We start from the raw sequence: 24,323 nt of genomic DNA, 5'->3' as shown, positions 1-24,323 counted from the left end.
TTATTATATTTTATGTATAAATTTAAAAAATTTATCATGATGAGATGAGATAAAATAATATAAAATATTTCCATTATTCAAACAACATTATAGCATTGTTAATGGATTATGCATGTAAATAACACTTTTGATGAATATAAGATGAATTAAGATTTTAACTATTCCATTCACATAAATCTCCACATTGAAATAATTATTTTTTTATTATATAATAATAAAGTAATATAAGATGAATTTGACTTTAGCCATTTACATTAAATTTTCATATTAGCCAAAGTAAGATACCATGGAAACCCCCCCCCCCGGGGCAGCCGCCTTTTGTTCTTAGAGCATTAATAGTGAGTTTAACAAAATTAAATTATAGTAAAAAAATAGTTTAAATGTGAAATAAAATGCTACAATAGGCTCAATAAATATATAGTAAATTTGACTATTAATTATTTGGCTAGTTAAATTTATTGAAGCAAAGAGACTAAGTAAATATTATTTTTAGAGTAAAATATTACTTTCCAATTACAACACCGAACAAGATCAACTCCCGCACACCTGACGGAGCCTCTCTGGATGAAATTTCTTATTGCTTCCCAGCTGTAGTAAAATATTATTTTTTTAATACAATTTCTGGAATTGGATGGATTTTTTTTGAATTCATCTCTGTTTGAACTCCAATTTTTTTTTTTTTTTTAAATTCTCAACCTTTGATTGAATTTCTGAATGTGATTTTAGTGTATTGAATTTGATAAAATTAAAGATGATGAACCACTCTAAGTGTATGTGTTTATTCGCTATGGAGGTTAAGAATTTCTAGTGGTATATTATATTAAAACCAAACATATAAAATTACAAAAATCGGAATTCAAAATTAATATTTTAATATAATAATAAAAGATTTATTGATCTTATTATTTAGTGATATAAAAAGTGATTAGCTAAAATTTATAAAAACGAACTTTCTAGCTAAATTTTAACTAAAATTTATTGAGCCTACTACTAATGCTCTTATAAGTCAAAAATGTCCATTATTTTTAAGAAACAAAGACTGGTTGATCATTAGAAATAAAAACCGAAGTTTAGTACTTACAAACAACAATCCTGTATAATGTGGTTTTCTCGAAGAATATTGTTAGTATTTACAATGCGATTAAATTTATCAAATTAAACACGAAAATTTTCATTTAAAAAAACAATGATGGATTGGAGATCTAATAATTTAACTCTCCCTCCTATTTATTTGTTCCTTTATCTTTCTTTGCTCGGAAAGCGAAGAATTATCGTCTAACCCTAAACATTTCAAAAATGCAATTCTAGCCTGCCTGAAAAAATCACAAGGGTGATGACATTGATATTTATGGCTTGCTGATGACCCTTCCCTTTCTGCAACCTCTTCTCCTTCTCTCACCAATCTTCTGCTTGTGCTTCTTGTTATTTCCCCCTTTATAACTTGCTCTCCAACCTGCCAAGACATTGCAAACTTGTTACCCATCTTGAACAATACCTATCCTTCGTATCCCATCATATATGCATAGTGAATCGGGTCAGTAATAAAAATAAGTTTTTTTCTTTTTCTTTTTTAATTGGCACCAAGTGTTTGAGAATAAAATCCCGACTGATCCCGAGATGCATAGACCCTTGACAAAGAGTTTCCCGCTCCAATAATAAAAATCATGAGTAAAGCCAAACACAAGCAATACTCGAACACAGCTAATATGCTTTTCCAGTTTTAGAAATCGTTCGCCCCCATGGAGTCATGGTTTCTTTCCTCATGAAGGGATAGATCAAGGTTGGACCATCAATTTTGTTATCACCGATACAGACTACTTCGCCAAAGTCCAAGTGGGAGAAAACAATAGCAATGTCTTGCTGTGTATTAACATACAAATTCTTTCTACCCTACTTTACTTTTTAAATAAGAGTCACGACACCAAGAACAATGCTGAAATGGACATTCAAAATGAATATTTCATCGGAAAATTGTTTAAAAATAAATTATACTTTCTTGACATTACAACCACATGGCCCGTGAGAACATCCATGCATTTGGGATTATTTATTAGGAATGTCCACAACGGTTGGAAGTTCCTATTTGGTTTAACGTGTGGCGTGGATTATTTATTTGGAATGTCCACAACGGTTGGAAGTTCCTATTTGGTTTAACGTGTAGCGTTTGGGGTAATTAGAGGGAAATAATTTAAATATAAAGGGATTACGCAAAAATAAATCCAGAAAATAATGTGACTTGATGTGGTATGTCAGATTGTAAAGTTATTTTTATTGTAAAGTAAATCTAACAAATTCCATAAAACCATATCGGTTTGTGAATTCACTTTTGTATAATCTCTTTTGTGTACGTAGCAATTCTCGATCAGGGAAATACTATATTTTTTTCTCCCTTTTAAAGAAGCAAGCACTTTGTTTTCAAAAATTTAAAATAAGCAAACAAATTAAACACACTTACATGGCTCTCTATAAATAAGAACATTATCTTACGCACCCTATTTAGGTGTCTTCAACAAGGAATATGTGACCTAATTTACCTAATTCTAAACGTAATAAGATGAACTCTAAAGCATAAAGGGAAACCAATCTTGCAAGGATCACCTAAGCATCTTCAATAGAGTTGATTATTTTAGACAAAACTTCCTTAACTTTATATTTTGGCACATGATACGCAACTTCATTCACAGTGAAAAGTAAATTTGGTTTTGTTTTTCTTTTCTCGTTTCTATATATAGACGCATATTTTCTGGGAAAAATATTAGAAGTGGCTGGATTTGCGTCTTGAAAGAATTATGACAAACAATGAATTGGGTTTTGGGCCTCTTGTAGCGTGATTCATCTTCCTTTTTAGTTATTACTCAAACTTCTTTACTAGGAGAAAATTGGAAATGAAGATGAAAAGAAAACCGAGGCCAAACCCCACTTAGACGAGATCACTGATTCTTAAATACCGTACCAATTTTCTATCTTTTTTTTATCGGTCAAAAGAAATCCTAAAGCCGCAATAATTTTCAAATGATTTGGCATGAAATCATTGTGAAATAGAAAGCTGAAATAAACCGAAGTGAACACAACCTTTATATACTATTATTATTTTTTTTTTTGAAAAGAAAGGCGTCAGGATACAATAGGATGCGTCCTGCACCGATACCAAATGCTGTTCGGAAAGATTAGGCAGGGTTTACTTACCCAAAAAGGAAAGGGGGGAAAATAGATCCGAAAGTTGTAAAAGAAACAAAGAATGGGCATAAGAATCAACCAAGTAGTGAGGTGTTTTGCAGAAAAAAACAAAAAAACAAACTCAAGAAAGCCGAATTTAATTGTTGTTAACTGATCGACCAAAGACAGTCCATAACTGGGTCTCAAACAAATGGATAAAATCTAAGGTTGAAAACCATAAAAACCGTTTCTTTCTAACATTTTCTTAGCAACCAAACGCAAGAAAGGGGTTATATTAAAAGGAAGTGAGTTTCAGGAAGGCTGGGTTTTATTAAGAATATGTGAAAACAGACACAGAAAACTAAGAATGGCAAGATTATCCTAACCATACCTGGGTAGTCTCCAAGTAATTCGTACGAATCTTTGTGGTGTTGCGCTTGGGAATCCGTTTTTCTATCTGGGTCTCTTTGGAAACGAGATGACTGGCAGATGTGGAAGCCTCGGCGGTGAAGTCCAAGCGATTCGAGGTAAAAAGGGTGAAGCTATAGAGGAGACAGACAAGGAGGAGTAGGACCAGGAGCTGGATCCATATAAGCCAAGGAACTCTGTACCCTTCAATTGAGAACTCATCTCCAAAATCAAACATATTGCGGGATATACGACTCGGAAGATAAAAATTCCGAGGAAAGAGACACAGAGAGAGAGTGGAGGTTGGGGTTGGAGAAGAATGGTAGGTAGGATAATTAAGGGAAAATGGTTGCTTTGGTTACGTAAAGAGAGAAAAAAAAAAAAAAAAAAAAAAAAAAAAAAAAAAGGAAATAAAGCTTTGGACGGTGGAGGGACTTTAGAAGATTGGAAAATGGGAAAAGCTACTTTGCCGCTCGGGCGGTATCGCTTAAGTGTACCGTTCGGGAAAAAAATAATTTTATTTATTTATTTAATAATTTAAAAAAATTTTAAATATATTAATATATATTTTTTTATTTAATGATTAAAAAAATAATTAAAAAAAAAAATGCTTTTACACTAAACGATAAATCCAACTGTCAAGATGAGGCGCCAGAGTAGCCCCACTCGAAAATTGGATTATAATAGTGTAACAGTGTTTTTACGGTGCTGCTGACGGAACGTTGAAGAATTGAAGTAGACGCGTTACAGCAAAAAGTCCACGCGCCTGTTCATTTTCTTACGAGGCTATGATATATATTTTTTAATTAATTACATTAATTTTTTTAATATAATAAAATTATTTTGATTAATTATATCAATAAAATATATAAAAAATTAGTAAAAATAATTATATATTATAGAATTTATTTTTATAAATTTTATTACCGCAAAGAAAGATATAATATATCTATAAATTATTTTAAATTATTATACGACATCGTATATTTAAATGTCTAGCTAAACTCTAAGAACGTGTGATTGACGCGTAATGAAAGAGGGTGGGACAACTTTCCAGGCGCTGAGTAAGTATGGTGATAGCCAAGACTGAACCGCACCGTCAGGTTGGGTGGGCTGCCGTGGCCACCGACAAAGTGGGATCCATTGAATTTCCACTGGTATTGCAGTGTTCATGATGGATCATGGAGCACGTGATCCTTTGAATTTAGATGCCTGGTCCAACGTGCGGCACGTGGGACAGACCAAACCAGAGTAGCCACCTCAGATGGACAGGCAATGTTGGCATATAAAGTTGGGTAATAACTACAAGTGAACTACCTCTTTGTCCGCACGTGTTCGTCTTTAGAGGCTACTATGGACAATCTGTCTGTCTTCTTAAGAAACTATAAGCCCAATATCAATGGGCCCCAACTAATTAGGCCCATGGCTAAGTCATTTCTATTTAAGTCTTTCCAATGCAATGCCCGTAAAGCTAAGGGAACATTACTTCAAGGAAAAATATAGTTGCAAGCATAGTTGTACACTAATCTATGCATTAATATGATGTGATTGGTCAAAAAGTAGATTTTATTGAAAACAGTATTAATTTAAATTTTAAGTATGAATAAATCAGTATTAGTACACAAATTAGTGTGCAACTGTGCTTGTATGTAGCAAAACTCTTACTTCAAAGGCAAATTATCTTCTTCACACGGCAATTGGCTCCCAAAAAAGCAATCATTTTTTACCCTTTATGGAGAGCATTCTTCAAATTCAAGAAACTCCATCACACTTTATTCTTTAAAATAGGTAAGATCGAAGAGGTCCAACTCCGTTTGAGGTGCCTGTACCCAAAAGTACGTACCATGCACGCATAGAGATTGGGCAATGGAGGAGCAAATTCCTTGTGATGCTAAAATGTTGTCAAAACTTCGATAATCTTACCATTACATGATGATTTTTCATGAAATCTTTTCTTATTTGTTTTGTCACTCTTATCATACATCAATGCAATGACAGTATCGATCGCTACAATTAGGACTGTTTACACATAATTTGAAAGATGCCAACTTTAAGCAATAGAATTAAGATATGCCAACCACTCTGAAAAACTAAAGAATTTATGCCTGGCCGGACAAAACACAAAAATACAGAAACTCCTGATTCCCTGACTTCCTCTCCTCCTAGATGAAGGCGGCACTAACAGGAAACCACATGCTCATTGGGCTTTACTGTTCTGAATTGAAGCTTTGACTAGTGATCAAGCTCATGTTAATTTCAGCTATGCCCACAAGGAAATCAGTGTCGGCCGCCTTCGGTTAACAGTGGCAAAGTGCAACCTATAAATAATACAATCAAAACACACGAAAACAAAGAAGAAAAAAGAAATAAATTCTGAATCTGGTCTGGACAATCTCGTCAGTCTGTAATTCAGTGGGGAATGGCTACCTTCTCGATCATTTTCGTCCTCTTGAGCGAAGTTGTTACATTGGACCCGTGGAACAGTCATTGATAACGAAGTAATTTCAAAATAATAACGTACAAGCCGGGTAAAAGATTAAATTTACAGGATGATTTAGGATTTTGTTATGATCAACCCACTAGGTAGAACTGACCCTTGAAAGCCTGCTTGCAAGGGAATGGTGCCTAAGGACTTATAAACCACCAAACAACCTCATACTTAGTCAATGTGGGAACGTAACAACCACCACGCCCCACAGCTGACATCCACGGGCTGCCTGTGCGCTAGGCCTTTCTTTCCTAGCCCCAGACGAACACTAGTATGACGACATCACCCCCCATGCCACACAATTGCAACCATCGTAACGTGGCCTTAGAATTGCATTCCATACTGTATACATGAGGCAGCTCTAATACCATTTGTTAGGAACCCACTAGGTAAAACTCACCCTTAAAAACTGGCTTGTAAGGAAATGGTGCCTAGGGGTTTATAAACCACCAATCAATCCCATAGATAGTCGATGTGAGATCATAACAACTACCATTGTTCCTTCCATTCATATTTCGTGATCTAGAATCCTCTCCATCACTCAGGCCTCTGTTAGCAATAGAGTCCACCTTCGCACTGGTTTCTTCAAACCTTTTCATGAGGGTTTCCATGATACTCCCAAAATTTTTCATTTGCTACTCAAGGCATGATTTTCCATGAGCTGCTCTAATGCCAAAATGTTACGAGCTTTGGGGACGAAATGAGTTATGTGGGGTTCAACAGGGAAGGAAGCCGGACCAAAGTTGTCGTGCCTTAACTATGTTGAATTGGTTCACAGGAAATTGTTGGGTTGATGAGGAACCCCCCTCTTCAAAACAAGTTTGAAATAATAATTTTTGCATAAACTATATTCATTCCTTCCATACATTGATATAGTCATCTCGTTATTCAACTTTCCAAAGTTAAGCATAATACGTAATTAAAAGCTAATGAATCCTAAAACAGAGCAATATTTCCAAATAGAAAGTTTTGTATTGTGCTGGACTCGATCATGTTGGAAGCTCCCCTTTATTCGAATTTCTCCTTCCATACTTTGCACCCGTATCAAATTAAATTTTCTAGTTAATCAAATTGTGCAAGGAAAGCAACATCGAGAATTTGTCTTACACATGAACTACTTATAACTATAATTTTTCTAGTTGATCACTTGCTTGCTAAGAATAGAATTAATTTAAGTTGTTGGCCTATTATATAGTGATTAATTCATGAAAAAGTATTAATTAGATGCATTATTTGGTCATCTCATCATTCCATCACAAAATGCAAATAACTAACTTTTAGTGATAGCGCATATTATGATGTGATGGAAATACAACACGTCTATATTTTGAGACTATCTAATCCATATTTTTAAATAATAACCTCATTACAATGATCAACTTGCGTGCGCATTAATGCTATATATATGAAACACCTTGTTAACATTGTGTTTCATACACCTTTGGGACGGATTCAAGCATCTCGGGTCTTGAATCTTTCACCTGCATACTTAAAGACAACACAGAGAGTGGGGGGCTTCGGTGGAAGTGAGGAAGTCTCCAATCCTTAAGTCAATATCTCCTTAGTAGTTTGTGCCGGAGCTTCGAGCAATCAAAGAGAGTTCTTCGTACTTAGAGGTCGACTTTTATACTAAGATTCTAGGTGGGGACAACCCATACTTGGCGTTAGGAAGTTCATGTGACTTCAACTGTTCACTTAGTCAGAATCTTTTGATGAGGCGTGGCTCTTGAGGTAGAGTCATTAATGCGACATGAGTCCAGGGAGTGGCGCCATTAATGTGGCATGGCGCCCTAACTTGCTTACCCTACGAATGATCCTTGTCAACCCTTTCCATGGCTGTTGTCAAGAGATCAAGAGTTCCAAGTATTTCTTGCCCACCTACCTACCCAGGTTCCCGAGGGTTGGGTGTCAACAGGGAGTGTCAAGGGGGCGAGTCACATTTGTCCCTTACTGTTTGCTTTTCCCACGTGGGTTACTTCATTGGCAGGTTTTGCTCATGTGTCGATTGTTCTGTAGAGGCCCACATACTCCTTTCAGAGGAGGTTCGTTGGGCCTTGGTCGAGCTCTCCAACACACTCCGTATAGATCCCTCGTAGGCTTCCCATAAGGGCCTGGAGGAGGGAAAAATCCCCTTACAATTACCCTGCAAATTCCTATTGGACTGGTCCAATGGGAGTTCTTTTTTGCCTTTATGTTCAGGCTATTATTTTTTTATGGTCATAGTCATTGAGCCCCTTTTCCTAAAAAATGGGCAGTTATTACGTACTTTTCTTGGCTCTGTTAAGGGCTAGGCCCTTGGTTATACCCCGCATGGTTTTTTCGTCATGTAATGGTGTCATGCGATGGTTTCTCTCCCGACTTTATGAGCACCTTTTTTGACTATTGGATTCGGTACTTGATTGCGTCTATTATGTTCACTCAACGATGGTGTCAAGCAGCTTCTCCCTCCCTACATCGCATCGTGTAGTACGTGCCATTGGATTCGTGCTTATCCCACTGGCTCTGTGAGGCCTATGCGTTCCCACGACTTTGGGATGCTAACCGTTGTAGGGGTCTATTTAAATCCCCCCTTCGTCATTGGAATCTACTTTACTCTTTCTTCCTTTAAGAGTTCTTCGCGCATCCGCCCTCCCTCTTGAAATTTATTTTTGTGTACATCTTTTGCCTTTCCATCTTCCATATTTCCATCCACATGACTCTAAGAACCCTCCATGCCTTGCTCCTAAAAACTCTAAGCCTGACAAGCCGTCGGGCCCCTCATGGACTCCCAAGGGCCTGGACCCTTCTAAGGTCTGTATTGAGTCATAGAGATTTGATGGGTTCTTATGGCGACTGGTGGTGTGACTCCTAGTGAGTTGGAGTCACTGAATACGACCTACAAGGTGCTTGGCATTGTCAAGTTGGAGGTGTCATTCCTCGATGAAGGCACTGTAGATTCCAAAGGGTGCGTGTTGAAGGTGGCTGTACACCCCAGCATGTTCTCCGGCGGCCTTAGACTACCTTTCTACCATTCAGTCCGTGATGTGCTGCACTACTTATGTTTGGTACCTACCCAACTACACCCAAATGCATGGAGGATCTTAGTGTCGTGTTGAGTTATCTGGCTGCTAGTGATGGAGGAGGTTGGTTCCAAGCACCCTGATCTTATCGCTCATGAGTTTTTCTTGACCCATAATCTTCTGAAGAAAAGTGGGAACAGTTGCAACTTCCAGTCTATCGAGGCACTGGCTCGTTTGGAGCCACAGTACAACAAAGTGAAAGGGCGGAGCCATATATATATATATATATATATATTTTTTTTTAGGTGTCCGACGAAGGATAGGAGCTCCCGGTCGGGTAGGTCAACCAGCGCGACTACCCTTTTCGCGCCATCTGGGGGGTTATGGGGATGACAACAGCTTCAAGCCCTCAGCAACTCCTGAGGAAGTCAGTCAGATCGAGATTGTTTGTGCCAGGGTGGAAGCCCACCCGAATGCCTTTTTCTCCAAGGGTCCGTTGGAAGAGGGCAACATTTGATGATACTTGCCTCCCCCAGCCAACATGCATTTTGCTAAGCAGGTCATACCGATACAAGCGACCGTTCCTCAGGTACATAGGCGTTCCCTCAGCCCAAAGGTGGAGGTTAAAGGGCAAAAGTCCAAGAGGCAATCTCTCGCCAAATGTGGTTTTGACGACTTTGTGCTTGAGCCTCCCCCGGGCAATCTTCTATTGCGGTGCTCATCCAGCGGCCCAATCATCTTCAGAAAAGGAAGAGGAGGCCGTATGGTCTCCCAACACCACGCCTTCTCCTCTTTCCCCATGAGATGTGGGTGTTGTCAATTCCTTTCAACGAGTTCATGTTGATCCTCCGTCAGCCAATCTTACACAGCCCAGGGGGACTCTCCTAACTGGTTCATAATTTTCCTCTCCAACACCGCCAGGCAATGTGGAGATTGTCGAAATCTCACCCGGAGAGGAGTTTCTCTCCTTGTGTTTTTACAGGGTCTTCTTGGACTATCCTATTTAGGAGTTTTAGATATTGCCCTCGTCCCCTTACATTGACCTCAAGAGAGTTCCCTTGCTGTTATCTGAGTAGCATCCTATCGGGGAAATAATTTTATTGATTGGGTTTCTATCTACGTGTCTCCCAACACTTATTCCCCTAAATTCGATGTTGTCTCAACTGAGCCTAGTTTGGAGGGATATGGGAGTGAAGATGTTGTGTCTGGGAGGGAAATAGAACCGACCATGTAATGGGTCGAGGGGTTTCAGTGGATGTACTCAAGACTGAGGTTGCGGTGAGTCGATGAAGGTCAACAAAGCTTTGGCTATTGATGCCGATGTTGGGGCGTCACTGTCCTCCACCTACACTATCCCAGCCTTGGCTTCAACGAAAGTTGGAATTGGGGCTGGAGTTGGAGAGGGTGGTGAGGTCCTAGCCACTTTAATGGACACTGGTTCTTCTTTGTCCTTCATTGACACCATCTCGACTTTGGTGTTGACTGGCGTTGGTGCCAAGACAGGGATAAGGGCAGTAAGGCAGACTGAAGGAGAAGTTCTTGAACGTGCTGCGGGAGGTGAAGGTGAGGGTGAACTCTGGAAAAGTCCATTTGAGGCAGAGTTCGTGATGGGTGCTAGGAAGTCGGGGAGGGATGGCACCATGATTGGGGACCCCTCCAAGGAGAGGAGTGATGCTGCTCCAAGGTCGACCATGGGCGAGGCCCGCCCTGACCCTATCTAGGAAATAGCTGGGAGGCTCAGGAATCCCTTCTCTTGGGTCAGCTATCGAATCATTACATTTCCTTTCAAGTTTTCTTGGTGCCTCTTCCTTTTATACTAACTTGAACTTTCATTGCAGAACGTAGAGCAGCTGGCGGCATTCATTGTGGATGACCTGGAGGGGCTAGAAGATGAGAATCAGGCGCTCTGATCTCTAGTGCAGTTAATGTTGAACTGTGCCAAGGAAGAGAGGGCGAGAAACTAAGAGTTAGAGGAAACCCTCGTCAAGGTCCAATTCAGTCGGCAGCGTTGACAGAGGAGGATACTCCAACTTCATCAACGAAAGGCCCAATTAAATCTAACTTGGTGAGGTCTTGAGAAGAGGTCAGTTTGCAACGTCTTGAAGCGGTGCTTACTAAGGAAGCAAGGCACAACATTTAGGAACCCTTCGATAGCCAACAAGAGCCGGAAAAGCTTCAAGCCAAAACCTCGCAGTTGAACAAGTAGCAAGACTCCAATAACCTCGTACAAGTGGATCGAGAGAAAGTTCAAGGATGCTTCTTGGTCCCTTCAGGAAAAGAAATATCATCTCAAGGCTAAGCCCCAGAGGGTGAGGGACTTGGAGGTTGAGAATGCCTTGGCCCGTGCCCGGGAGGCTAGCAAGAAGAATCGATCAGCAGAGTTGGAGACCCAGCTCGCTGAGGCCAATCGCGTGATAGCCACCCACGAGGCTACTATCTAGGACCTGCATTCTCACCTTAAGAGCACAAAAACTGACATTCCTTGACTGCGTGAGGAGTTGTCACACATCCATTTGGTTCGTGATGATGGCTGAAATTACTGCTATTAGGAGGGCTTGAAGAGAATGGGGGATTGCATGCTTTTGAACCCTCAAAGCAATTTTGAGGGCGTTGTAGGTGCAAGACCTCCCTTTGGACCCGACATCCTTAAAGCAAGGTGCCTCGATAAGAAAGAAGCTGATCTCGAGCGTTCTCTCATACAACCCCGCCAACAGAATATTTTTCCTTTTATATCGATGTATTTCTATTTACCTATATTTGTAATGTACTTCATAATACTATTAATGGACTTCCTTGTACATGCTTTTCTTTCTTCTTAGGTTCTTCTTTTTCTTCTTTACTTTTAGTTTTTCATTCGTATGCTTCAGGGAGTGCACTGGGTGAGGAGTGTATGGGCGATGCCACTTATGTGATGAACAACTATAAGTAAAATTTGTCCATTATTACGATGATAAACTTGGATATTCTCAATCTGTTTCCATCGGTTTAGGGGTGGGGCTCCTCGGGAGTTTACGTTATGTAGTGGAGAGAACAAACCATTAATCCGCAGGCAGAAAGGGTATGATGTCTTAGGCTAAGCCCTCCTCTTTTTTCTCCCTTGGAGATGTTAGCCAATTTGTAGTCGAGGAGTTGTCTCACACTTTGCCGTAAGGCAGGTAGGAGATGTTTAATAACGCTGGAAAAACTAAATAAGTTAACATAACTCATCAGCAACTACGATTGCGAAGTTTGCTAACCTGAGCCATTTTACTAGAAATGTGAGGCGATACTCTTCTGGCTTCTCATTTGGCAGAGGTGGAGTTCGGTGAAGATTCTGAGCCGTTACTTATTTGTTGTTTCGTTGTCGAAGATAGTGTCCTAGGAATAGTGATAGGCAGTTGAAGAACTAAACCCACTTACCACTGGGGAAGGGTTGGGTTGCCTCGGGCTAAGCCCACCCTTTTGGTGCCCTCGAGGAGGTAGTTTGCTAGACGGTTGAGAAGTGAGTCTGCTCTTCACCGTAACAAGGGTGGTGTAAGTTGTCAAGCAACCGAGAGGCTGGACTCAGTCTCCCGCATGAGGGGGGTTGAGCCACTTGCCCACCTATTAACCTTCACGTGGAGCTAAGTTGCTGGGCAATTTGGGATACAACCCGCTCCTGCCCGTTGACATCACAGAGAAGGTAAGCGTTGAGTCAGGTTAGTGTTAATCTTACTTTTCATCATGGCAAAAGTCGAGGTAAATTTTCGTGTAGCTGAGGGACTGAATGAGCCTTAAGGCGCATCTCGCACTTCACGGGGAAGTAAGTTACTGGACTGGACTTGCTCCTACCTATTGATACTCACGAGGAAGGAAATTTTAGGCAGTTGAGGGCTGGCCTGCTCTCCATCACAAGAGAGATAAAGTAGCCTTCAAGCGTAACCATTCCCTTTGGTACCTCGCCAATTGGAGTCAGGCAGTATCTATCCCCATTCGGATAAAGGCTTTGTAGGAGAGCATGTTTGCGGAGTTTCGTTGTCGACAAGGATCCTCCTAGTAGTGAAGTTGGTGACCAACATAGTCACCACCAGGGCTTCATCATGTGAATAGAGGATTTCTTCCTTGTTGCCTTATCCAAAAGAGACTACGGGGGCTGGTTCGCTTCTCATGTATTTGGTAGGGATGTGTTCTGCTTAATACACTTCTTAGTATCTTGCTTGTCTGGCATGCACCTTTTGACTGGATGAGGTCAAATCCACCCTTCGAATCCTCCCGCGATGGTCCTGATCTCCCCAAGCGGTGGCCCTTCCTAATGTGGTTTATGGGGAAAATAGTGGCAGGGTCCCAACATAGCTACCATTTGCCTCAGGCTCCCTTCCCTCCTTGGCCTATTAGCCTTCTCCACACTTCTTTCCCATGATCTCCTCCTTCACTCCCTCTCTGTCCACCTGGTGAGAGGGTAGTGTAGCCTTGGACACCTCGTTTGCTCTCTTCCCTGTTTCATGGAAAGTCAACCTTCTATGTTATGAGTGTTAGACTGATGGTAGGTGCAATAGCAGTGACTAGTGCTCCTATAATCATCTTCTTGGGTGGGTTGCTGTTGTTGGTCAATTCACAATCCCAAGCCTTTCGTTGGGGCCTTTTCATTCCTATTGTCACGTCGTTCTTTATCCGGCTTCTTGTGAGCCTTGCCTTTGGTTGACTCATTCCCTTTCCTCTCTACGTGTTCTAGTTCTTTCTTCCTCTACTCGGTCAAAGCACGATGTGTGTTCTTGGTATTGATTAAGTTTTCGGCTTGATACATGAACTCTCGCAATGTGGTAGGAGTTCTCCTTCCCAATTCTGCCATAAACTAGGATCATGGTCAAACTCATCCTAAAAGCACTGCCAAAGTTATCTTCTCATCTTGATCATTTGTAGTCTTGCGCTCTTTGTTGAACCTGGATAGGTATGCCTTCAAGCTTTTGTCCTCCCCCTTGCTTAATGGTGAGGAGATACGCCGCAAAGTGTCTTCTTCTTCTACTCACCATAAACTAGGTAAGGAACAAGTGGGCCAATTTTCCATAGGAACTGAACCAAACTCTCATCGGTCCCTTCAAAGTCAGCGGGAAAGCTCTACATGCCACCTCCCATAGGAAGCCATGCAGGGTCAAGTGGGCTCTGAAGGTCTCTAGGTGTTGAGGGGGTCTTTGGCCCCATTGTACATGTCCATGAGTGGAACTTGGAACTTTGGTAGTAAGGGCATAACCATCACCACCTCACTATAGGGCAGGCCCATACTGGTGAGCCGTTCGTCTACTGATGATGATGTGTCCATCTTTTTTGCCATATCTTTATACTTCCATTTGAGATTACGTAGCTCATCCGCATGTTTTTCTTTCTTCATTTGCGTCACCTCCCCCATACATCTTTGGACTCTACATGTTCTCTGTTGCTCGGTCTTGCCACATTCTTCGATCTGCTGGTGGCTACTTTGAGTATCTCATTCTCTTTTTTAAGGGTCTCCATCTCGGTATTTGGCTTACCTACCAGTTGTTCCATCATTGTGAGCCTTGCTTCCATGTTTGTTGACGTCCCTTCTTATGGTCTTCAAGTAGTCTGAGAACGAGTTGTTGTAGGCATACAAAGGACACGTGAAATCTATAATAGTGATTCCTCAGATGGAGCCACTGTTAACGTCATGTTTCATACACCTTTGAGCCGATTTTAGTAAATTTGGTCTTGGTTCTTTCACCTGCATACTTAAAGAAAACACACTAAGTTGAGGGCTTTGGTGGAGGTCGGTAAGTCTCCGATACGTAAGTCAGTATCTCCTTAATATTTTGTCTAGAATTTCGAGTAATCAGAGACTGTTCTTCGTACCTAAAGGTCGGCTTTTATACTGGGTTTTTGGGTTGGAAAAACCCATACTTGGCCTTAGGGAGTTTACTTCAACTGATCACTTAGTCAAAATCCTTTAATGCAGTGTGATTCCTAGGGCAACGTAGAGTCTAGGGAGTGGCGCCATTAATGCGGCGTGGCTCCTTAACTTACTTTACCCTACGGACGTTCCTTGTTAACCCCCTCCATGCCTGTTGTCAGGAGATCAAAGGTTCCTCGTATCTCTTGCCCACCTGCCTGCACAGGTTTTTAAGGGTTGGGTGTTAACGGGGGTTGTTAGGGTGGTGAGCCTCATCTACCCTCTACTGTTTGCTTTTTCCATTCGTTTCCATTCGTGGGTTGCTTGGGTTTTGCTTAGGAGCCGAGTATTCTACAGAGGCCCACAGACTCCTTTCAAAGGGGGGTCATTGGACCTTGGTCAAACTCTACGACACAAATCTCCAAAGATCCCTCATAGGCTTGCCATAAGGGTAGGAGTAGGAAAAATTCCCTTACACGCGTAATAAAATATAATATATTCCTTCATGCATTGTTTTGATTGTGAATGCATGGGATGGCATGGCATGATAGTTATATATAATATATATAACCCAACAAGGATCGCCCATTTTAGGTGATGTGTTTTTAAAAGATACTGGATGAATTAGATATAATATCCAAAATCCGAATATACTTGTTAAATGGAGGGGCACCCACGTGGGGCAGACCCCTCCCCTGGACTGCATAACGCTTTAAGCCATGCGTTACTTGGTTATAACACATGGCTTAAAGCCATGCATTTCTGCCAATTAAATGGTAGATTAAGGCTGGCCTATAGCCCCCCTCTTTTGATTCTTGGTAATCATCTAAATTAGTAAAAAGCTCTCTCTCTCTTTTGTTATCTCTTAAAATAGTATTTAGGCTGTAGATTTATTAAAGCGTTACTCCAGTTTTACACTACGTAGTACGCTTTACGACTAAGTGGAAACTCTTGAGATTTATCGATCTGGAGAAACTTGTGGAGCAACTTTCTAAGCTGAGTTTGAAATACTTTCTGCTGTACTTTCTAACATTGGTATCAGAGATTTTATAATTGCTTCCAGTTTCTTTCTTGCATATGCATGTAAACTGTGATTGTGTTATTTTATTTTTTTATTGTTCGTGCACATGTGGTGCTACAATGTTTTTTTTTTTGTTTTAAAAAAAAAATTTCTGTCTAAGCTAAGCCACCGTGCAGCACCGCTACGCTCACCACTAGAGGGGTGCTGTTAGCCCCGCCTCGGTGCTACGCGCACCAGAGGGGTGTTGCCAGCATCACCTAGGTGCTGCGGCAGCACCAGTGATGCTGGCAGCACCTAACTTCCTCTGGAAGCTGTTTTCGGCGACCTCCTTAAACGGTGGCTGTTTTTGCTAGTTTTGCAGTTACTGTTCACGTGAACAGTAATTGCTAGAGGAAGAAGATGACTTAAGTCATCTGTTTTTTCTGCATGGGCTTGGGCCCTACGGCCCAATGTGTTTTGGGTTTAAAAAAAAAAAAAAAAAAACGGGCTGGGCCTTTCGGCCCAGTGTTTTTCAATTTTTTTTTAAGAAAACAAAATAAAAGAATAAAATGGCATAATGAGTGTTGAACCCAAGACCTTCTACTAAATTAAGGAGATGGGCGCACCATTGGGCTGCGAATATCTTTTGAATTAGGTGGGGGTTTTAAATGTTTTTATAATAGTTTTTGTTTTGTTAAATAATAATAATAATAAATTTTTTTTGGCATGATTTAATATATGTTTCGATATATTGTTATATTATATGTGATCTTTTATTTAATGTTTTAAATTACATGTGAATATTTGGTTATTTTCATGCTATTTTTTCCATAATGTTATATTACATGTGATCTTTTATTTAATTTTTAGATTAAATGTGATAACATGTATGTGTGTATTGAACATGTGGAAATATGATTATTTTATCATCTATGAATGTTAGACTTGAATGTTTAGACATTAGTCTTTATTTCTTTTAGTGATAAAATGGAAAATCCTACTAAGTAGTTTTAGTTAGAATTGTCAGTGTGAATGATAGGTTGAAAGAATTGCATTGACCCCAGTAAGAACTGTAAATGCACTGTATAGCCAAAAGACCATGGTGACCCCAGTAAGAACTATAAATGCATCGTATAGCCAAAAAGACTACAGTGACCCCAATAAGAACTGTAAATGCAGTGATGGAACAAGAAAAATGGACTGTAATGGTCTCATATGAACCATCTTTGTAGACTGGCCCAACAGGTTGCTGTAGTCTGGCTGTCTTTGTAGACTGGCCCAACAGGTTGCTATGGTCTGGGTAGTTGTCCTTGTAGACTGGCCCAAAAGGTTACTGCAGTTTTAGTAGGTTATGTCTTTACATGTGACTAGGCCTAGATGACTACTTAAGATAGTGAAAGTATGGTTGAGATTTATGATGATAAATTCTCCCATATTTGATTTTTTTAAAATTTGCATGAGAATTGAGTTAGAAATTTAATAATTGGATATTGTGCGCAAGAGATGATTTTGAAACCTAACGATTTTTCGATCTTGCGACATGTCTAAATTATTCTTTTTCTAACTTGAAAGGATGCGGTAGATTTCTTAGGTATGTGAGTAATATCCCTTCTTTGCATATTGTAGTGAAATGGCATCCAAGAATATTGTTGCCGACTTAAACAAAGGGGAGAAATTAGATGGAGAAAACTATGACATATGGCATTGCAAAATCCAATATGTCTTAAATGTGCAAGATGTTTTGGAGGCCTTATCTCACACCCTTACCATGCCCGAAGAAGGGAACTCGAAACAACACAACATAGATCAACAAGCCTATACCCAATGGGCTAAGAAAAATTGGTGCACGTGCATAATAATGTTAAGCAGCATGCACAATGATCTAATGTGTCAGTTCGAGGTCTATGACACTGCCCAAAGCATGTGGGAGGCTTTGAAGTTGAAGTTTGGTAGAACTTCAGCCACTAGGTTGCGTGGATTAACCATGAGATTCGACTCCTATAAGATGCGCTCTGACCACACGATGAAGCAGCATCTTAGGTCTATTTCATCTATAATCCGCGAACTTAGGTTGGCAGGAAATAACCTGACAGATGAACAGTAATTACAGGCAGTGATAAGATCACTCCCGAATTCTTGGGAGAATATGAGCCAGAACCTGATGCATAACGAGAATATCAAAGACTTTAATGATGTCTCGCGTCACTTGGAATTGGAGGCTGAGCGCCTAGAGGTTGCTAAGCCCAATCATACAGCCTATGTGGCTAATGCTGGTTCGTGCAAGGCATCAAGGCCTAAACGCAAGAAGGCCAAGAATGAAGTAGCTGCTGGACTAATTAAAAAAATGTCAGGAATTTCTCAGCGCACCAAGAGAGGCAAGTGTGGGAAAAACAAGTCAAAATTATAGTGCTTCAACTACGAAAAGATTAGCCACTTCGTTCATGACTGCACTGAGCCGAAGAAGGTACACTCTGACTTTTCTCGCATTGTTTTTGTAACTAGCCATGTGATGATTACTGACTCCTATCCTTTGTGGACTGTTGATTCAGGAGCGACTGAGCACATAGCGCGAGATAGAGTTGGATTTGTGGAGTATTGCCGGATTCCAACTGGGAGCCGTGATATCAATGTGGGGAATGGAGCTAGCATGGAGGTACTGGGACCTGGTACCTACAAGCTGGATTTGCAAGGTGGCCGTACTCTTTTCCTCCACAATGTGCTATACGCTCCCGAGATCCGACGATACTTACTTTCAATTGTTACTCTATTAAGACTTGGTTTTCGGATTTTTTTTTTTTAAAACAATTATGATTCCTTTCATTTGGGCCATGTGTTTTATGGAAATGTTTTTCTTCAAGACGGTTTTATGATATTGGATTTGGTTTATTCTAATATAAATGAATTCATTGCTTTTCTTTCTTCATCTATTGATAATTTGGATTCATACACATGGCATGCTAGGCTTGGCCATATTGGGCAAGATAGAATGACTCGATTAGTTAGAGAAGGCCTGATAGGCAATCTCGCTAAGCTCATCTTGCCCACGTGTGAACATTGTCTAATGGGAAAAGCTACGAGAAAACCGTTTGGAAAAGCCACTAGGGCATCTTTTCCACTACAATTAGTCCACTCAGACATCTGTGGTCCAATGAGTGTGAGGGCAAGACACGGAGGTGTCTACTTCATCACTTTTATAGATGATTTTTCACATTACGGTCATGACTACTTAATCTCCCATAAGTTTGAAGCATTGGAATGTTTTAGACGATATCTAAAACTGGTCGAGAATCAGTTAGATAAGAGTTTAAAAACTCTAAGAACTGACCGAGGACGAGAATATCTCTCTGAGCAATTTAAAAGCCTCTGTGATGAAAAAGGAATCAAAAGACAGTTAACGATGCCGAGTACGCCACAACAAAATGGCGTGGCAGAAATGAGAAATCGAACACTACTTGAGATGGTTAGGTCAATGGTGGCGCAAGCAAACCTACCAATTTCTTTTTGGGGGATGCACTTTTGACTGCTGCCTACATTCTTAACCGAGTGCCCTCCAAATTAATAACTTCCACCCCATATGAACTATGGATTGGCGAGAAACCCAATTTGAGTAACTTGCGGCCATGGAGTTCAACAGGTTTTGTTCATGATCTTTCTCATAAGTATTTGAAATTAGGCCCTAGAGAGAAGAAGTGTATCTTTATAAGGTATTCAGAACACTCTAAAGGGTATGTGTTAATAGGTGACCAACTGATAGAAGTGTAACTGAGATTGAATTACGAGATGTGGACTTCATTGAAAATGAATTTCCAAGTAGAGGTGAGGTTAATAGGAGTTTAGAACTTCATGAGATTGTGGAATAAGAGGAAAGTGCTCCAAAAAATTTAGTTGAGAATGAGGAAGAAATTCTTCAAGCTCCTACAAATGATAAAAGGGACTTAAATTCGAGTGGGAGCACACCACTTGTCAATCAATCACAACAACCTCAACCGCGTAGAAGCACATGTGAAAGTATTCCTCGTCTTCGTTTTGAGATTGAAGGGGAAGCTTTTATGGTAGCTCCGCATGATGATAATGAGCCTAAGACAATTCATGAGGCTCTCTCATCTTCTACTAAAGATGAGTGGATGAAAGCTCTTAATGATGAAATTGAGTCTATGAAGACTAACCAAGTCTGGGATCTGGTTGATCTACCGACATGGCGTAAGACTATTGGGAACAAATGGGTTCTTAAAGTTAAACGCAAGTCGAATGGATCGATAGATAAGTACAAAACTCGCTTAGTGGCGAAATGATATACCCAACAGGAGGGTATAGACTATGAGGAAACTTTTTCACCAGTAGTGAGGTTTGCTTCAATTCACCTGATTTTAGCTATAGTAGCAAACATGGATTTGGAACTCTACCAAATGGATGTTAAGATGATTGAGTTGAATTATTACATTTTTAATACTTTTGGAATCAATATATATTAATTCTTTCATTACTTTATCATTGATTTTATATGGAAAAATGAATAAATCAAAGTTGTGATTTTAATTGATTAAAAGCATGAATTTCTGCTCTAATTTTATCAACTGCCAATTAATATGGATTATGGTACACTTCGCTCGAGCGGCGGCTTCTGGCCGCTCGAGCGAAGTCAGACAGATTCAAACGCTCGACTTCCGCTCGACAGTAGGCTCGAGTGAGATGCGGAAAAGAGATCGCTCGAGCGGAGGCATTTGGCCGCTCGAGCAAATTCAGGCAGAGTTGAACGCTCGATGTTCGCTCGACAGGCCGCTCGAGCGAACTTAGGCAGAGTCGAACGCTCGATGTTCGCTCGACACTCCGCTCAAGCGAATATCACATTTTTACTGATCAGGGTTCATTCCGCCGTCAGAGTATATATATGTTTTTTTTACATCTTAGAACGATTCTTGGGCTGGAAAACTCGGTTTTTGAGTAGAGAAACACTTAGAATTCATTTTTCCTTTGATTTTCGTTCAGATTCGAAGAGGAGGATTCATTCAATCGATCATTCACGCAGCTACACAATTTCCACTGGATCATTCACTCACACTGCAGCAGATTGAAGAACTCCTTGAGGGGTCCAATTGCCACTGCAGCTCAGCCTCCTCCACCGCTTCGAATCTTCATCTCCATTCAACTGGCTTGATCTTTTCAATTCCCTACTTGCTATTTCATTTCAGTTTTGATTTTCTGAATTATTTTAGAGAATTTTGGATTTAGACGTTTGAGAAATTTATTTGTTATTCATTCAATTCATGTTATTTATTTTTTATCGTTTCGTTAAAATTTCATTTTAGTAGTGATTACAATTACGGTGGTTTAATTTGAGAATTTGTGATTTGAACATAATGATGAACCCTAGAACATTGATTTTGGGGCTTTTCAATTTCAGTGCATGTTTTGTCAATTACTTCCTAATTTAGTTTAATTCTTAATTTAGTTTTATCAATTTCTGAGTTTAATCTATTAGTCATTTACATTCCGATCCGACAATCAAAATCCAAAAATATGAATCTAGTCCAAGACTAGTGTCCTCTCCCATCCATTGCACATACCATCATTTTATTTTCTCTTTGTGAAGTTTTTCACCTTTTTTAACGAATTTCATTTCTAAGTAACTTTACCTGAGGAGATGATCTAGGAATTCATTCCTAATTATTACACGACATCCTCCTGCACTTGGGATAGCTTTAGTGCTACTCATTTTTGAGTGAGTCATAAGACGGCATTTCTCAATAGAGAACTAGATGAGGAGATCTATATGGATCAATCAACGGGTTTTGTGGTCAAAGGTCAAGAGCGCAAAGTGTGCAAGCTCAAACGATCAATATATGGCCTAAAACAATCATCTAGGCAATGGTACCTGAGATTCCATCGAGCCGTTCTTTTGAATGGGTTTAAGATGATCACAGAGAACCATTGTGTCTATGTCAAAAGGTCCAAAAAGAGTTTCATTATGTTGTCATTATTTGTTGATGAATACTACTAGCTGGAAATGATAAATGATTGATAGTCGCCACAAAATAGTGATTATCCTTTAATTTTGAGATGAAGGATATGGGTGAAGCAGAATACATTCTGGGAGTTAAAATCTACAGAGATTACTCAAAGAGACTTTTGTATTTGTCCCAACAGACTTACATAAAGAAAATCCTCGAGCGTTTCCTAATGAATGAATGTAAGCCCATTGACACCCCTGTTGCAAAAAGCGAGAACTTATTTAAAGAGTTGTGTCCTAAGACTCAAATAGAAAAGGAAAAGAAGGCCTGTGTCCCTTATGCTAATGCTGTGAGTAGTCTGATGTACGCAATGATGTGTACTCGGCCTGACATATGCTATGCAATTGGCTTAGTGAGTAGATTCCAATCTAACCCCGAACTGGCTCATTGGAAAGCAGTCAAGAGGATTATGCGATATCTCAAGGGAACTACAGACTATGTGCTTTGCTATCAAGGTTCAGATTTGCAGCTAAAAGGTTACAGAGATGCCGACTGGGGCAGTGACCTAGATGAGCGTAAATCAACCACTGGGTATGCCTTTCTGCTCAACAATGGCGCCATTACATGGAGTAACAAGAAACAACCCTGTATAGCTTTATCCACCATGGAGGCAGAATACATAGCTTGTTCTGCAGCGGTTCAAGAAGCTATTTGATTTTGAAGATTCCTCAAGCATTTAGACTTTGGCGTGGATACTTCAGATTCGGTAACAATATTCTGCGATAGCACGGCTACTCTCGCATCTGTTAAGGACTCTAAGTACCATGAAAGAACCAAACACATAGATATCATATATCACTACATCAGAGACATGGTAGCGCAAAAGGAAATGGTTCTGAAACACCTCTCTACAAGTCGCATGGTTGCTGATCCCTTAACAAAACCCATAGCAAGAGATGTCTTTGAGGCTCATGTTAGGAATCTAGGACTACATAGACTGTAAATGTATTTTGTGTTTAAAATAAAATTGAGATGTAACCTTTCCTTTGAGATATTAATACAATATGATTCAGTTATTATTTTTATCATATTGTCTTTCTAATTCACACACGAGATATGTCAACAGGCTTAGATCAGCTCACTCACACAAGCGATCGCCTCTAACGCTTGAGAAGCGAGTAGAGATGAGACATTGTGTTCTTAGATACTTGTCCAAATAGATAAGTTAGTTGACATAAAGATATGTCGTTTTAGTAGGAGCTAAGATCAGATCCAATGAGAGGACTATGCATGGGTTACCCCACAACCTTTGTAGTTTGTGGTTAGCCAGATGTGAGATCCTCTTTGATGGCTTGGAGGCGAGCAAATAGAGAAACTCGGGTTAGACGCTTAAAGAGCGGCTAGACTAAGATATGTACGGTGTTGATATAGACATATGCTCTTTGAGAAAGAGAAATCTACCGTAGCATGTGTTTCATACTACATGTGCTTATTCGACCAAATGAGTAAGTGAGTAAATGGTTCCCCTCTTTCTCACTGTGTGAGTCTCATTTTTTAAGTGTCCTTTACTTTTGACTATGTCACAAGATGGAGGTTATGATGTTTGCTACTTTGGCATGTTGTTTATGGCTATGATCAATACGGTCTAAAGAGGCATTGCTGGGAAAGCGGTTTGATCAAAGTTGAATGATATGAGTGCAAAGGGAAGATTCTTCGATATCGCATCTTCGATAGTGTTTACTGACGTCAAACTATGACGCTACATACTGGTAGCGACTAAGGTTGTGAACATATTGAAATGATTTATAGATAGTCAAGCATTGTTCTGAGTTTTCTGAAACTCAAGAGGGTTTCGAAAATACTTGAACTGATGCAATCGAATGAGTCTAGGACATAACCAGACTCTTTAAGGATGTTACTATGCTAGTCTTCTCTGAGAGAAATTTAATGTATGTACTCCCACCTTTCTACAAATATGTTGGTGGTCGCACGACCTATTTACTTGTATGAATAAGATTGAGAACATTAGAGAGATGCTGACCTAGGGTTATGCCCACTGTGTGCGAGTGGAAGATGTTAAATGGAAGGACGCCCACGTGGGGTAGACCCCTCCCCTGGACTGCATAACCCATGCGTTACCTAGTTATAACGCATGGCTTAAAGCCATGCGTTTCTACCAATTAAATGGTAGATTAAGGCTGGCCTAAGTCTTTTGATTCTTGATAATCATCCGAATTAGTAAAAAGCTCTCTTTCTCTTTTGTTCTCTCTTAAAATAGTATTTAGGTTGTAGATTTGTTAAAGCGTTACACTAGTTTTACATTACATAGTACGCTTTATCACTAAGTGGAAACTCTTGAGATGTGTCGATCTGGAGAAACTTGTAAAGCAACTTTATAAGCTGAACTTGAGGTACTTTCTGCTGTGCTTTCTAACAATACTAGTCGTACGTTTCTGGGACAAAATAT

At 40.0% G+C, this 24,323-nt stretch overlaps 1 protein-coding gene across 1 annotated transcript; it reads right to left on the bottom strand.

The window, feature by feature from the left end:
- Positions 1-1,077: 1,077 nt before the first annotated feature.
- LOC122303538 lies at positions 1,078-3,926 on the bottom strand. Its single transcript, XM_043115362.1, has 2 exons — positions 3,548-3,926; positions 1,078-1,453 (listed from the first exon to the last, which is right to left on the bottom strand). Exons 1-2 carry the CDS (start codon positions 3,800-3,802, stop codon positions 1,211-1,213), a joined length of 498 nt encoding a protein of 165 aa, XP_042971296.1. The 5' UTR covers positions 3,803-3,926; the 3' UTR covers positions 1,078-1,210.
- Between the last annotated feature and the right edge of the window lie 20,397 nt (positions 3,927-24,323).

The sequence above is a fragment of the Carya illinoinensis genome, chromosome 3, assembly GCF_018687715.1.
Source record: "Carya illinoinensis cultivar Pawnee chromosome 3, C.illinoinensisPawnee_v1, whole genome shotgun sequence".
Taxonomy (NCBI): domain Eukaryota; kingdom Viridiplantae; phylum Streptophyta; class Magnoliopsida; order Fagales; family Juglandaceae; genus Carya; species Carya illinoinensis.
This window is presented reverse-complemented; position numbering and strand designations above follow the sequence as displayed.

Coding starts and splice junctions, on each gene's coding strand:
- LOC122303538 (XM_043115362.1), bottom strand. CDS start 3,802: ATGTTTGATTTTGGAGATGAGTTCTCAATTGAAGGGTACAGAGTTCCT. Junction 1,454..3,547: donor ATTACTTGGAGACTACCCAG/GTATGGTTAGGA, acceptor ATGTCTTGGCAG/GTTGGAGAGCAAGTTATAAA.